This window comes from Hyperoodon ampullatus (genome assembly GCF_949752795.1).
Source record: "Hyperoodon ampullatus genome assembly, chromosome: 7".
NCBI lineage: Eukaryota > Metazoa > Chordata > Mammalia > Artiodactyla > Ziphiidae > Hyperoodon > Hyperoodon ampullatus.
The window spans coordinates 103,494,736-103,510,791 of NC_136920.1; the positions used below are offsets into that span (position 1 = coordinate 103,494,736).

Consider the following 16,056-nt stretch of genomic DNA (forward strand, 5'->3'; position numbering starts at 1 on the left):
AGAAAACTACTAGAACTAATCAGTGAATTTGGTAAAGTAGCAGGATGCAAAATTAATGCACAGAAATCTCTGGTATTCCTATACACTGTAATGAAAAATCTGAAAGTGAAATCAAGAAAACACTCCCATTTACCACTGCAACAAAAAGAATAAAATATCTAGGAATAAACCTACCTAAGGAGACAAAAGACCTCTACGCAGAAAATTATAAGACACTGATGAAAGAAATTAAAGATGATACAAATAGATGGAGAGATACACCATGTTCTTGGATTGGAAGAATCAACATTGTGAAAATGGGTCTACTACCCAAAGCAATCTACAGATTCAGTGCAATCGCTATCAAACTATCACTGGGATTTTTCACAGAACTAGAACAAAACATTTAACAATTCGTATGGAAACACAAAAGACCCCGAATAGCCAAAGCAATCTTGAGAACGAAAAACGGAGCTGGAGGAATGAGGCTCCCTGATTTCAGACTATACTACAAAGCTACAGTAATCAAGACAGTATGTTTCTGGCACAAAAACAGAAGTATAGATTAATGGAACAGGATAGAAAGCCCAGAGATAAACCCACGCACATATGGTCACCTTATCTTTGATAAAGGAGGCAGGAATGTACAGTGGAGAAAGGACAGCCTCTTCAATAAGTGGTGCTGGGAAAACTGGACAGGTATATATAAAAGTATGAGATTAGAACACTTCCAAACACCATACACAAAAATAAACTCAAAATGGGTTACAGACGTAAATGTAAGGCCAGAAACTATCAAACTCTTAGAGGAAAACATAGGAAGAACACTCTTATGACATAAATCACAGCAAGATCCTTTTTGACCCACCTCCTAGAGAAATGGAAATAAAAACAAAAATAAACAAATGGGACCTAATGAAACTTAAAAGCTTTTGCACAGCAAAGGAAACCATAAACAAGACCAAAAGAAAACCCTCAGAATGGGAGAAAATATTTGCAAATGAAGCAACTGACAAAGGATTAATCTCCACAATTTACAAGCAGCTCATGTAGCTAAATAACAAAAAAACAAACAACGCAATCCAAAAATGGGCATAAGACCTAAATAGACATTTCTCCAAAGAAGATATACAGAGTGCCAACAAACACATGAAAGAATGGTCAACATCTTTAATCATTAGAGAAATGCAAATCAAAACTACAATGAGATATCATCTCACACCTGTCAGAATGGCCATCATCAAATAATCTAGAAACAATAAATGTTTCTAAAATAAAAATAAATAATTCATAAAGAGTCATGTACCAAAATGTTCATTGCAGCTCTATTTACAATAGCCAAGAGATGGAAACAACCTAAGTGTCCATCATCGGATGGATGGATTAAGAAGATGTGGCACATATATACAATGAAATATTACTCAGCCATAAAAAGAAACGAAATTGACTTATTTGTATTGAGGTGGATGGTCCTAGAGTCTGTCATACAGAGTGAAGTAAGTCAGAAAGAGAAAGACAAATACCGTATGCTAACACATATATGGAATCTAAGAAAAAAAAATGTCATGAAGAACCAAGGGGTAAGACAGGAAAAGAGACACAGCCCTACTAGAGAATGGACTTGAGGATATGGGGAGGGGGAAGGGTAAGTTATGACAGAGTGAGAGAGTGGCATGGACGTATATACACTACCAAACGTAAAATAGATAGCTAGTGGGAAGCATCCGCATAGCACAGGGAGATCAACTCAGTGCTTTGTGACCACCTAGAGGGGTGGGATAGGGAGGGTGGGAGGGAGGGAGACGCAAGAGGGTAGAGATATGGGAACATATGTATATGTATAACTGATTCACTTTGTTATAAAGCAGAAACTAACACACCATTGTAAAGCAATTATTCTCCAATAAAGGTGTAAAAAAATTATACTTCAATAAAGGCATTGAACCTAAAAGAAAGAAAAAAATTAAAAAAATAAAATGGGTTAATCAAAAAAAAATTTGCTGTTTGAAAGACAAGAGTAAGAAAGTAAAAAGGCAAGGCAGAATGGGAGAAAATAATTGCAGTATAGCATTCTTTTAGAACTCAATAAGACAACCCAGTTTTTAAAAAGTGGGCAAAAACTTTGAACAGATACCTCACAAAAGAAAATATATTAATAGCCAATAAGCACTTGAGAATATCCTCAATATCTTTGGTTATCAGGGAAACATAAATTAAAACTACGGTGAGATACCACTTTATATTTACTAGAGGAGCTATAATTAGACTGATAATACCTTGCCTGTAAGGATGTGGATCAGCTAGAACTCTTATTTCTAGTAGGAATGTGAAAGTTAAAAGTAGTTTGGAAAACTGTCTGAATAATTGAGTGGAGAACGTTTTTTATTCCTAAGAGTAAGGATTCAAAATTATATATAAGGCTTCCCTGGTGGCACAGTGGTTAGGAATCTGCCTGCCAATGCAGGGGACACAGGTTCGAGCCCTGGTCCAGGAAGATCCCACATGGTGCGGAGCAGCTAAGCCCTTGCGCCACAAGTGCTGAGCCTGTGCTCTAGAGCCCATGAGCAACTACTGAAGCATGCTCACTATTTATGCCTAGGCTGAAAAGTAGCCTTATATCTGTCTCTTCTGCTCATATTCTGTTGGTGAGTCCTTAGTCACATAGCTATACCTAATTGCAAGAGACATTGAGAAATGTTCTTGTAGCTCAGTAGCCATATAATTCTGTCAGATTTTGGTGGTCAAACAACAGGTAGTCTCTGCTACAATCATATGGTTAGTTTTAAGGAGAAAAATCATATAATAAATTCAGAGCAGTTGCTAAAATTGAACAACTATTTATGATTTAAAAGTAAAAACCAAGACTTCTTAAGCTAAGTGTAGAAGAAAACCTATAGCAAAAGTAATTCTTAATGTGTTAACAGTGGAAGCTTTTCTTTTAAGATCGGGAACAAGACAAAATGTACAGACTATCACTGCCGCTGTTCAACATTGAACAGAAAGCCTGTGCAGAAAAATTAAAAACTCTAGGACTGGAAAGGAGGAAACACTTTGAAGATGTTAAGGTGTTTATTTATATCAGGGGTTGGCAAATTATGGCCCTTAGGCCAAAGCCAGCCCACCACTTGTTTTTGTACAACCTTCAAGCTAAGAATGTTTCTTACATTTTCAATGGTTGGAAAAAAATAAAAAGAATAGTAATATTTCATGACTTGAATATTACATGAAATTCACATTTCAATGTCTATAAAGTTTTGTTGGAACACAGTATGCTTATTGTTTATTATCTATAACTGCTTTTCTGCTATAGCAGGAGAATTGAGTAGATGCAGCAGACAGTATGGTCTGCAAAGCCTGAAATATTTACTATTTGTACCTTTATAGAAAAAGTTTCCTGACCCCTGGTTTATATAAATACAAGAATTTACACAGACTCATTTTAACAGTTGGCAAGGGAGCTGATAAAATGATAATATAAAAATCAATTGCATTTCTACAGAAGTAAAACCAGAAAAAATTTTGGAAAGATGCTTCATCATATTTATGACCCTGTGTTTGAAACGCTTTAGGCTAGATGAGTTTCAGTATTTGGAATTCTTTGGATTTTAGAAAGGTGAATATACAATGTATTATGTGCATATGTAGTATTATGAAATTTCCACCAAGGTCTGTTGCATCACATCAGTATTTCTATAGATCAGTGTGTGAATATCCATTTGAGGTGGGATAAATTAATTCACCAGGTAGACTTATTTCAATTGTTTTTGCTAGAAATTAGCTAATAAACTAGAGTTTTCAGTGCATTTAGGATGTCATGGGATTATGAACTTATAATTATAATAGCTATAAAACCATAGGAGAAAGATATCTTAAATGATTAATATGATTTTTCTGGAGGAATTTATAAATATTTTTTAAAAAGATCTTAAAGAAGACCTAAGTCAATGCATAGAAACAACCATACACTTGGATAGTAAGAGTCAATATTGAAAACATGTCATTTTTTACCCCAAGAGGCTGATGAATTTAGTGTAGTTCCAATTTAGATCATAATGTGGTGTTTTGAAAAATTTATAATTATATGTGGAGTCAAGAGCAAGAACAAAGAGACAAGAATAGCCAAAACAGCTATGAAAATAATAAGGGATGACTTGCCATACCAGATATCAAGACTTATTTAAAGATACAGTAATTCAGACAGTATGGTATTGGCAGAATAGTTCAATTGAACAGTCACATAAAGATGAATGAATTGCAACTACTCAGAAAAACATCAATGAATCTTAGAAATATAATTGTGAATAGGCAAACTATAGTGTAGCAAAATTTTTGTTTAAACCTTTTATTGACATAGAATATACATATGCAAAAGAATATATAAGTGTGTAGTTGATGAATTTTCATAAAATATACATATGTAATCATTACCCACATCAAGAAAGACTTTACTAACAAGTATTATACAATTTTAGTACAGCTATATAGCTAAAAATCAAAAACTAAACAATATTTTACATATAGATACCTACATTTGTGACAGAACTATTGTTTTTTAAAAAGCTAAGGGGATGACAAACACAAAATTTAGGTTAGTACTTACCTGTGGGCATTGGGGTCAGGGAAATTCACAAAGAAGAAATACATTGGTGACATTTTTTGTCATTTCTAGTTTTTAAGTTGAATGGTAGATTTATGGGTAAAGGAGAACGTTTTTTTTGTTCAAAATGTTCTGACACCAAAAAGGAAAACATTTCCTTTATTCAGAATGTTCTGATACCAAATATGTGGGTTTTCCATATGAAGCAGTTCTCCAATTCTATGTGGATACCAGTTGTGTGTCCTGCAATTTAATTTGTTCTGACACAACTACCCAAAATTAACGCAGACCCACTGGACTGCTCTGGACTTCTGAAGCTAATCACAGGTAGTGCAAGTGACTCACACTTCTGTCTAACTTGGCTAAAGTTTGGGGATTCCCACGATCCCCTCTTCAGATTCTCTAATTTGCTATATATAACAGCTCACAGAACTCAGGGAGACACTTTACTTACTTACTATTACTAGTTAATATGAAGGGTACTATAAAGGATACAAATGAAACAGATGAAGAAGGTGAGGTCCAGAAGGGTCCTGAGTGAAGGAGTTTCTTTCTGTCTTTGTGGAGTTTGCAGTGCACCACCCTCTCAGCAGGAAGAAGCAGGGAAGCTCTCTGAACCCTTTTGTTTAGGGTTTTGTGGAGGTTCCATTTCATAGGTGTGATTGATTAAATCATTGGACATTGATGATCAGCTCATTCCCCAGCCTTTCCCCTCCTGGGCAGTCGGGGTAGGTGTCTAAAAGGTTCAATCCTCTAATCATGTGATTGGTTTCTCTGGCTACCAGCCTCCATTCTGAAGCTATTAGGGCCCATCTGGAGTCACCTCATTAGCATAAACTCCTTTATGGTTGAAAGGAGCTTATTATGAATAACAAAAGATCCTCCTCTCACATCTATCACTCAGGAAATTCCAGCGATTTTAGGAGCTCTGCCAGGAACCAGGATGAAGACCAAATATATATTTATTGTTATGTTACAGTGGGTTTTATTTTGTTATGCTTCATTGTCTGTATATGTTGCAAGTATTTTATGTGTATTAATATTTCCTAAAAGATTATTTTAAAGAAGGAGCTCTATAAGATTTTTTTGATTAGAGAAGGTATTTCAGATAAAAGTACATGTGTGGAGGTACATGTGGTTGTTAGCATGAGTAAAACATAAGGGGAAATAAGTCTGATTTAGAGTTCTAATAGTGTGAGTTAAAAGTTAAAAAGATAGTTTTTTACCATGTCATGGTGAATTCTAGGTGAAGATGCTATCCTGGAGTAAAAATTATTTTGGTTAAGGCATGTTACGTTTTTGGTGCGATATCCAACTAGAAAGGTATTTACACCCCAAAATTGGAATTTAAAAACGGCTAGCAAATAAAAAGCAATAGATGTATGGTTTTTATAAAGTGAAGAATAATACATTTGCAGTATAAATAAAACTAAATATTTGATTTTTGTATTGAAAGAAATATGGAATAGTGAATGACATTCAAAGAATTTGGAGTTATACCTCTGCCCTGCCATTTGATATCCATGTGTCCTTGGGCAAGTGATGGAAACTTTTCTATAGAAATGAACTTTTCTATAGAAATGCACATATCTCCTAGTATTGTTGCAGAGGCTAAATAAGAAAATGAAAAGTGCAGGTCCTCGTGCCCACTGTATGTTAAGTATTCAATAAATCAAAAACAAATATAAATAAATCAAACTATCACTTTAATAAAGAAAATATTAGGTACATTATAGAGTTGCTTTTTACTGCCTACATATGATACCACTTTATTTTATAAATCAGATAAAAGTATTTTCTCTTTTCTACTGATTTTCCCTTTGTTTTTATTGCAGATCAATGTAAGAGTAACAACAATGGATGCTGAGCTGGAATTTGCCATTCAGCCCAACACAACTGGCAAACAGCTTTTTGACCAGGTATCATTTACCAAATGAAGTATGTAATTTTGACACCATAGTGTGGATGCTACTGCATACTTCTTTCTGTGTTTTTCTATACCTTTACTTATAATGCAACAATGTAGCACTTGGAATATTTCACAGTACCTGTTCAAATGTCTTGAACAACTGTAGGGGATAGTCTTTCTCATTCCTAGATTTTGAGATATAGGACTTTTTAAAAATAATTATTAGCAGGTATTTATTTAACATGTGTTATGCAGATCATTGTAACGAGAACTAAAAGGAGTTCAAAGATATTCTCCAGGGCTTCCCTGGTGGCGCAGTGGTTGAGAGTCCGCCTGCCGATTCAGGGGACACGGGTTTGTGCCCCGGTACGTGAAGATCCCACATGCCGTGGAGGGGCTGGGCCCGTGAGCCACGGCCGCTGAGCCTGCACGTCCGGAGCCTGTGCTCCACAAGGGGAGAGACCACAACAGTGAGAGGCCCACGTACCGCAAAAAAAAAAAAAAAAAAAAGATATTCTCCATAGTCCATGAGTGGAATAGGTGGAGATCCTAGACAGCAGGTGTAACCAAGCAATGGGCTTGTGTTCCCTCAGCACAGAAAGCCAAACTCTTGACAGCGAGAGTTTGCAGCAAAGTAAGGGTTTATTTCAGGGCACCAAGCAAGGGAGTGGGAGACAAGTCTCAGATCCAGTCCAACCTGGTCTTGAGTTAGAGGTTTTTTTTAAAAGGGAAAGAACAAAGAAGCTGGGGTTAATCATCATCTTGTGACATTTCTTAATCGTAGAAGAAAGGATGTCTCTGGTTTATGATTCACTAGCCAGGTGGTCCATGACTTGGTGGTCTGTTAGCTTATCTTGCCCTGGAGAAGTAAGCTGTACATTAATGATGATATCTGATGATACAACAACGATTTTAGTACATTAATGATATTATCAACAACAGCAGTTTTGGTCACCTGACTCTGGTTTATTAGTGTTATCCTAAACTTGGTTTTAGGGGGACTTGGTTTCAAGGGGATGGCAGGAGCAAAGGCACAGGCTATAAACAGACACCTGACAGCAGTTTGATGTCGTCGGCTCATAATATGCTAGCCTGGAGTTAGAACATGTTAAAGAACTTGGACTACTGATATTGTCTTTTTTTTTTCTCACTCTTGAGAGCACATTTGAGCCACCCTGGGGAGCTTTCAAGAGGAAAAAAAAAAAGCAATGCTTGGAAACCACCTCTAGAGATTCTGTTAGTCTGGGACCTGCTCTAAACTATTAGTATTTTTATTTAGGCTCCCTAGGTAATGCTGTATATAATGCTGTAAGTAATCAAGTTTCACTGAGAAAAGGAGGAAGGAGATTGGTGACCAGAGGTCAAGTGGTTAAGAAGTGAATTGATTGCAAAAAGGAGGAAGGTAACTTTTACATAAACTTTTATTGATACATATGAGCAGGAGAGCAATAGTCTGTGATCAAGCTTACTATTGACCTTAGAATATGGGAGAGAGAGTTTCTGGCATTACAGCAATAAATAACATATTAGATAGCTACTGATCCAAAATATGATGAAATAGAATTTAAAAACTCCTGGGAAGTTGTTTCTTCTCTTGACAAAGTAGTAAATTTAATCTCTTGATTAGATAATTAATGAACTTGAACGCCCTGATAAAGTCTGTTTGGAAGATGAAAGGCTTTTTTTGGTGTGAGTGAGCAAATTTTTAAGACAACAACATAAACAGCTGCATGCACCATACGTTATAGATATTTTACTTTTGTGAACTAATATTCACTTCTGTTGATTTCTCTAGGTCTCCTGTTTTGTAAATACATAGTCTATCTTACTTGAATAAAAATGTAGATGCAGTTAGCATTTACTACTTCATAGCATATTGAAATGTTATTTATAGTGAGCAAAATATTTTGCGTTAGTCAAAAACTAATCAGCAAGTGGGCCTTTTTGGTATTGGATAGTGAGAAATGAAATACTTGTTTTTTACTAAGCAGAATTGCTTTAGTTTGGACACGAGGGAAAATAAAATTACATATATTATAATGCAGTAATATGTAGTAGTCGAAAAGTGTGGGCTCTGGAACCACACTACCTGTAGTAGAATCCCAGCTGTAGCTCTTTGACTTCACACAAACAAATACTTTTCTTTGCCTCATTTTTCTCATTTGTACAATTAGGATGATGATAACATTAGTCCTTCAGAAGGTTTTTGTGAGAACTAATTGAGACTCCGTGTAAAGTACGTAGAACAGTATTTGCTATACACATTTCATATTGTAAATGAAGAGGTCTAAATTAAAGAGTATTGTTATCTCTTATGGGCTCTCTCAGCAATTAATTCTTGTAGTCCCTGTTCTATTTCCTGATAACGAGAGCCAGAATGCTAGGATCTAAAAGCAGGCATTTACCTTGGGTGTAGTGAGTATATGGGTGGGCTGTCAGGTCAGTAGGTTCAGGGTCAGGCCAGGAGCAAACCTAGGGTTAGGAGTTCTCTCAAATGAATCCACCTGTAACAAAACCTCATTTCTTTTTTTTTTTTTTAAATAATTTTTTTAATTAGTTTCTGCTTTATAACAAAGTGAATCAGTCATACATATACATCTGTTCCCACATCCCTTCCCTCATGCATCTCCCTCCCTCCCACCCTCCCCATCCCACCCCTCCAGGCAGTCACAAAGCACCCAAAACCTCACTTCTGATTAGGATGTCAGCTTGAGGCCATCTGCCCTGTGGAGGACTCTAGTTGAGTGCTTGAGGTCCTTTGGTTTGCTCCCTGCTGACTCTTTCTTCACTGGCCTCCTCTTCCAGCTTCTGCTTGTGGGATTAGAATAGTAATACCCCCAAGGAGTACTCAACATGATCTGTTAGGATGCAAGAAAAAATATTAAAATGTTTGTCTATATTTTTGTCTTTCCTCTTTCAAATTATTTTTTTAAAATATGCTAATATATTTGTGTGATAGCATTGTATAACTTCTAAATAAATATACATATAATGTAGTTATGTGCCCAAGTATGTTTTTACTTGTAAGTTCATGATTTAAAGTTTCCTAGAACACTTTTAGAAGTAGGGAAAGATGGGGCCTCTTAAGGAATTTCACAACTGTGCTCTCATTTTTCCTGGTGTGTGTGTGATAGTCTGAAGTTAGTTAAGAGACTGTCCCTTGTGCCCCACTGTGGCAAATCCCCCTTTTACTTAGCAGCATTGTGAATCACAAAAAGCCTGGAAACAGAAGCTGAGGCCTGTGCTTTGGTACACTTCTCTCTGCTGCTCTTGACATTTCCTACTCCTGCCACTCTTAGCTGGAATGTTTTCTGTGGAGCTGTTGGGACAGCCTATCTTTTGCCAAAGTTGAATTATGTGGGGTCTCTTTTGTCCACATTAAAGTTTTGGTTGTGACTTCCCTGGTGGTGCTGTGGTTAAGAATCCACCTGCCAATGCAGGGGACACAGGTTCGATCCCTGGTCTGGGAAGATCCCACATGCCACGGAGCAACTAAGCCTGTGCACCACAGCTGCTGAGCCTGTGTGCCACAACTACTGAAGTCCACACTCTCTATGGTCCACGTGCTGCAACTACTGAGCTCGCATGCTGCAAATACTGAAGCCCACGTGCCTAGAGCCTGTGCTCCGCTACGAGAGAAGCCACGGCAATGAGAAGCTTGTGTACTGCAATGAAAAGTAGCCCCCGCTCGCAGCACCTAGAAAAAGCCCACATGAAGCAACGAAAACCCGATGCAGCCAATAAAAAAAAGAAAAAGTTGTTTGCCATTGATCAGCATTTGCCATCAGTATGGGTCTTTATATCCTTACCATTCAGAAATTTCTCAGTTTTTTTTTTTTTTTAATGTGGTAACCTTTCCTAGCACAGCTAAATGTTTTTTCTTATTTTTAATTTTTTGCGTATGTCATGTCAGTGAAATTTTTAAACAGAGAAAGTAAACTGAAGGGTTCAGTTTGCTCTCTTGAAACCAAAAGCCTGACATGTTTTTAGATTTTTGACATATATACATTAATATGTATAAAATAGATAACTAATAAGAACCTGGTACATAAAAAATGAAATTAAAAATATATATATTTTTTGAGCCTACACCCCGACCCACGCTCAAACGTCACACCCCCACCCCAACTAGGCCCCCGCTCGCCCCTAAACCCCACCCCTGCCTAACTTCCACCCCCCACCTAAACTCTGCTGCCCATAACCAAGGCTTTTTTTTCTTCTTTTTTCTTTTAGATTGGGGTTCTGTTTCATCTTGTTGTTGATTCATTTATATTTTAATTTTTTCTAATCTTTTATTTTTCTAATTTTATCTTATTCTTTATACTTTGTTATTCTGCTCCTTTTGGCTTGTTCCCCCCCCCCCCGTTTTTTTTTTTTGCTGTTGTGGTTTAGTTTTACCTTGTTGCAGTTGTTTCAATTATATTTTTATTTTTCCTAATATATTTTTATCTTTATTTTTTATTCTTTGTTATTGTACTGCTCCTTTCTCTCTCTCTCTCTTTTTTTTTTTTTTTTGGCCATGCCACCCAGCTTGTGGGATCTTGGTTCCCAGGCCGGAGGTTGGGCCTGAGTTCTTGCGGTGGGAGCGCCGAGTCCAAACCACTGGACTAACAGAGAACCTCAGACCCCAGGGAAATTAATTAGAGGGAGGCCTCCTGGAGGTCCTCATCTCAGCACCAAGACCCAGCTCTACCCAACTGCCTGCAAACACCAGTGCTGGACGCCTCAGGCCAAACAACCAGTAAGACAGGAATACAGCCCTACGCATCAAAACAAAAAAAATGAAGTGACAAAAAATATGTTACAGATGAAGGAGCAGGGTAAAAACCTACAAGACCAATAAATGAAGACAAAATAGGCAACCTACCTGAAAAAGAATTCAGAGTAATGATAGTAAACATGATCCAAAATCTTGGAAACAGAATGGAGAAAATACAAGAAATGTTTAACAAGGATCTAGAAGAACTAAAGAGCAAACAGACAGTGCTGAACAACACAATAACTGAAATTAAAAATACTCTAGAAGGGATCAATAGAATAACTGAGGCAGAAGAACGGATAAGTGAGCTGGAAGATAAAATGGTGGAAATAACTGGCAGGGAGCAGAATAAAGAAAAAATAATGAAAAGAATAGAGGACAGTCTCAGAGACTTCTGGGACAACATTAAATGCACCCATCAACATTGGAATTATAGGGTTTCCAAAAGAAGAAGAGAAAAAGAAAGGGTCTGAGAAAATATTAGAAGAGATTATAGTCAAAAACTTCCCTAACATGGGAAAGGAAATAGTCAAGTCCAGGAAGTGCAGAGTCCCATACAGGATAAACCCAAAAGAAAAACGCTGAGACACATACTACTCAAACTATCAAAAATTAAATTTAAAAAAATGTTAAAAGCAGCAAAAGCAACAAATAACATACAATGGAATCCCCATAAGGTTAACAGCTGATCTTTCAGCAGAAACTCTGCGAGCCAGAAGGGAGTGGCAGGACATATTTAAAGTGATGAAAGGGAAAACCTACACCCCAGATTACTCTACCTGACAAGGATCTCATTCAGATTTGATGGAGAAATCAAAAGCTTTACAGACAAGCAAAAGCTATGAGAATTCCGCACCAGCAAAGCAGCTTTACAACAAATGCTAAAGGAACTTCTCTAAGCGGAAAACACAAGAGAAGAAAAAGACTCACAAAAACAAAACCAAGTCAACTAAGAAGATGGTAATAGGAACATACATATAGATAATCGCCTTGAATGTAAATGGATCAAATGCTCCAAACAAAAGACACAGCCTGGCTGAAAGGATACAAAAACAAGATCCTTATATATGTTGTCTACAAGAAACCCACTTCAGACCTAGGGACACATACAGACTGAAAGTAAGGGGGTGGAAAAAGATATTCCATGCAAATGGATATCACAAGAAAGCTGGATTAGCAATGCTCATATCAGATAAAATCGACTTTAAAGTGAAGACTACTACAAGAGATAAGAAAGGACACTACATAATGATCAAGGGATCAATCCAAGAGGAAAACTTAACAATTATAAATATTTATGCACCCAACATAGGAGCACATCAATGCATAAGGCAAATGCTAACAGCCATAAAAGGAGAAATCAACAGTAACACAACAATAGTGGGGGACTTTAACACCCTACTTACGCCATTAGATCATCTAGACAGAAAATAAATAAGGAAACACAGCTTTAAATGACACAATAGACCAGATAGACTTAATTGATATTTTTAGGACATTCCACCAGAAAACGGAAGAATACACTTTCTTCTCAAGTGCACATGGAATGTGCTCCAGAATAGATCACATCTTGGGTCACAAATCAAGCCTTGGGAAATTTAAGAAAGTTGAAATTGTATCAAGCATCTTTTCCAATCACAATGCTATGAGATTAGAAATCAATTACAGGAAAAAACAGTAAAAAACAAAAATACATGGAGGCTAAACAGTGTGCTGCTAAATAACGAGATCACTGAAGAAATCAAAGAAGAAATAAAAAAAAAAACCTAGAAACAAATGACAATGAAAACACGACGATCCAAAACCTATGGGACGCAGCAAAAGCAGTTCTAAGAGAGAAGTTCATAGCAATTCAAACTCACCTCAAGTAACAAGAAAAATCTCAAACAATGTAACCTCATACCTAAAGCAGCTAGAAAAAGAAGAAAAAATAAAACCCAAAGTTACTAGAAGGAAAGAAATCATAAAGATCAGAGCAGAGATAAATGAAATAGAAACAAAGAAAACAATAGCAAAGATTAATAAAACTAAACGTTGTTTCTTTGAGAAGATAACCGAAATCGATAAACCATTAGCCAGACTCATCAAGAAAAAAAGGGAGAGGACTCAAATCAATAAAACTAGAAATGACAAAGGAGAGATTACACCTGACACTGCAGAAATACAAAAGATCATAAGAGAGTACTGCAAGCAACTCTATGCCAATAAAATGGACAACCTGGAAGAAAGGAACAAATTCTTGGAAAAGTACAACCTTCCAAGAATGAACCAGGAAGAATTAAAAAATATAAACCGACCAATCACAGGTAATGAAGTTGAAGCTGTAATTAAAAATCTTCCAACAAACAAAAGTCCAGGACCAGATGGCTTCACAGGCAAATTCTATCAGACATTTAGAGAAGAGTTAACACCTGTCCTTCTCAAACTCTTCCAAAAAATTGCAGATGGAGGAACACTCCCAAACTCGTTCAATGAGGCCACCATCGCCCTGATACCAAAACTAGACAAAGATATCAGAAAAAGAGAAAATTATAGACCAGTATCACTGATGAACATAGACACAAGAATCCTCAACAAAATACTAGCAAACAGAATCCAACAACACATTAAAAGGATCATACATCATGATCAAGTGGGATTTATCCCAGGGATGCCAGGATTCTTCAGTATAGGCAAATAAATCAATGTGATACACCATATTAACAAATTAAAGAATAAAATGCAGAAAAAGCTTTTGACAAAATTCAACACCCATTTAATGATAAAAACTCTCCAGAAAGTGGGCATAGAGGGAAACTACCTCAGCATAATAAAATCCATATATGACAAACCCACAGCAAACATCATTCTCAGTGGTGAAAAACTGAAAGCATTTCCTCTAAGGTCAGGAACAAGACAAGGATGTCCACTCTCAACACTGTTATTCAACATAGTATTGGAATTCCTAGCCATGGCAGTCAGAGAAGAAAAATAAATAAGAGGAATCCAAATTGGAAAAGAAGAAGTAAAACTGTCACTGTTTGCCAATGACATGATACTATACATAGAAGACCCTAAAGGTGCCACCAGAAAACTACTAGAACTAATCAGTGAATTTGGTAAAGTGGCAGGATACAAAATTAATGCACAGAAATCTCTTGTATTCCTATGCACCAACAACGAAAGATCAGAAAGAGAAATTAAGGAAACAATCCCATTTACCATCGCAACACAAATAATAAAATACCTAGGAATAAACCTACCTAAGGAGGCAAAAGACCTGTACTCAGAAAACTATTAAAACACTGATGAAAGAAATCCAAGTTAACATAAACAGATGGAGAGATATACCATATTTCTGGGTTGGAAGAATCAGTATTTTGAAAATGACTATAGTACCCAAAGCAGTCTGCAGATTCAGTGCAATCCCTATCAAATTACCAATGGCATTTTTCACAGAATTAGAACAAAAAATTTTACATTTTGTGTGGAAACACAAACGACCCCATATAGCCAAAACGATGTTGAGAAAGAAGAAAGGAGCTGGAGGAATCAGGCTCCCTGACTTCAGGCTATACTACAAAGCTACAGTAATCAAGACAGTATGGTACCGGCACAAAAACAGAAATATAGATTAATGGAACAGGATAGATAGCCCAGAGATAAACCCACGCACATATGGTCACCTTATCTTTGATAAAGGAGGCAAGAATATACAATGGAGAAAAGACAGCCTCTTCAATAAGTGGTGCTGAGAAAAATGGACAGTTGCATGTAAAAGAATGAAGTTAGAACACACTAAATTAACTCAAAATGGATTAAAGACCTAAACGTAAGGCCAGACACTGTAAAACTCTTAGAGGAAAATATAGGCAGAACACTGTATGACGTAAATCACAGCAAGATCCTTTTTGACCCACCTCCTAGAGTAAGGGAAATAAGAAAAAAAACAAATGGGACCTAATGAAACTTAAAAGCTTCTGCACAGCAAAGGAAACCATAAACAAGACTCAAAGACAACCCTCAGAATGGGAAAAAAATATTTGCAAATGAAGCAACTGACAAAGGATTAATCTCTAAAATATAGAAGGTGCTCATGCAGCTCAATATCACAAAAACAAACAACACAATCAAAAAATGGGCAAAAGACCTAAATAGACATATCTCCATAGAAGACATACAAATGGCCAACAAATACATGAAAAGATGCTCAACATCTCTTATCACTAGAGAGATGCAAATCAAAACCACAATGAGGTATCACCTCACACCAGTCAGAATGGCCATCATCAAAAAATGTAGAAACAGTAAATGCTGGAGAGGGTGTGGAGAAAAGGGAACCCTCCTGCCCTGTTGGTGGGAAAGTAAATTGATACAGCCACTATGGAGAACAGTATGGAGGTTCCTTAAAATACTAAAAATGGAGCTACTCTATGACTCAGCAGTCCCACTATGTAGCAATCCCACATATACCCTGAGAAAACCAAAATTCAAAAAGAGTCGTGTACCACAATGTTCATTGCGGCACTGTTTGCAATAGCCAGGACAGGGAAGCAACCTAAATGTCCATCAACAGATGGATGGATAAAGATGTGGCACATATATACAGTGGAATATTACTCAGCCATCAAAAGAACGAAATTGAGTTATTTGTCGTGAGGTGGATGGACCTCGAGTCTGTCTTACAAAGTGAAGTAAGTCAAAAGGAGAGAACCAAATACCATATGCATATATATGGAATTTTAAAAAGCAGTACTGATGAGCCTCGTAGCAGGTCAGGAATAAAGACGCAGACGTAGAGAATGGACTTCAGGGCACGGTGGGGGTTGGTGG

General features: G+C 36.8%; 1 protein-coding gene across 3 annotated transcripts in view; it reads left to right on the forward strand.

The window, feature by feature from the left end:
- The window catches only part of RDX (radixin), a 92,259-nt gene that overhangs the window by 13,685 nt on the left and 62,518 nt on the right, over positions 1–16,056 (forward strand). For 2 of the 3 annotated variants that reach the window (XM_079708697.1, XM_079708695.1), the window contains exon 2: positions 6,412–6,495. In XM_079708697.1, coding sequence (XP_079564823.1) covers positions 6,412–6,495 — 84 coding nt within the window. Of the gene's footprint in view, positions 1–6,411; positions 6,496–16,056 lie in introns of those variants that run through there. The other variant, XM_079708696.1, reaches the window with a different exon arrangement.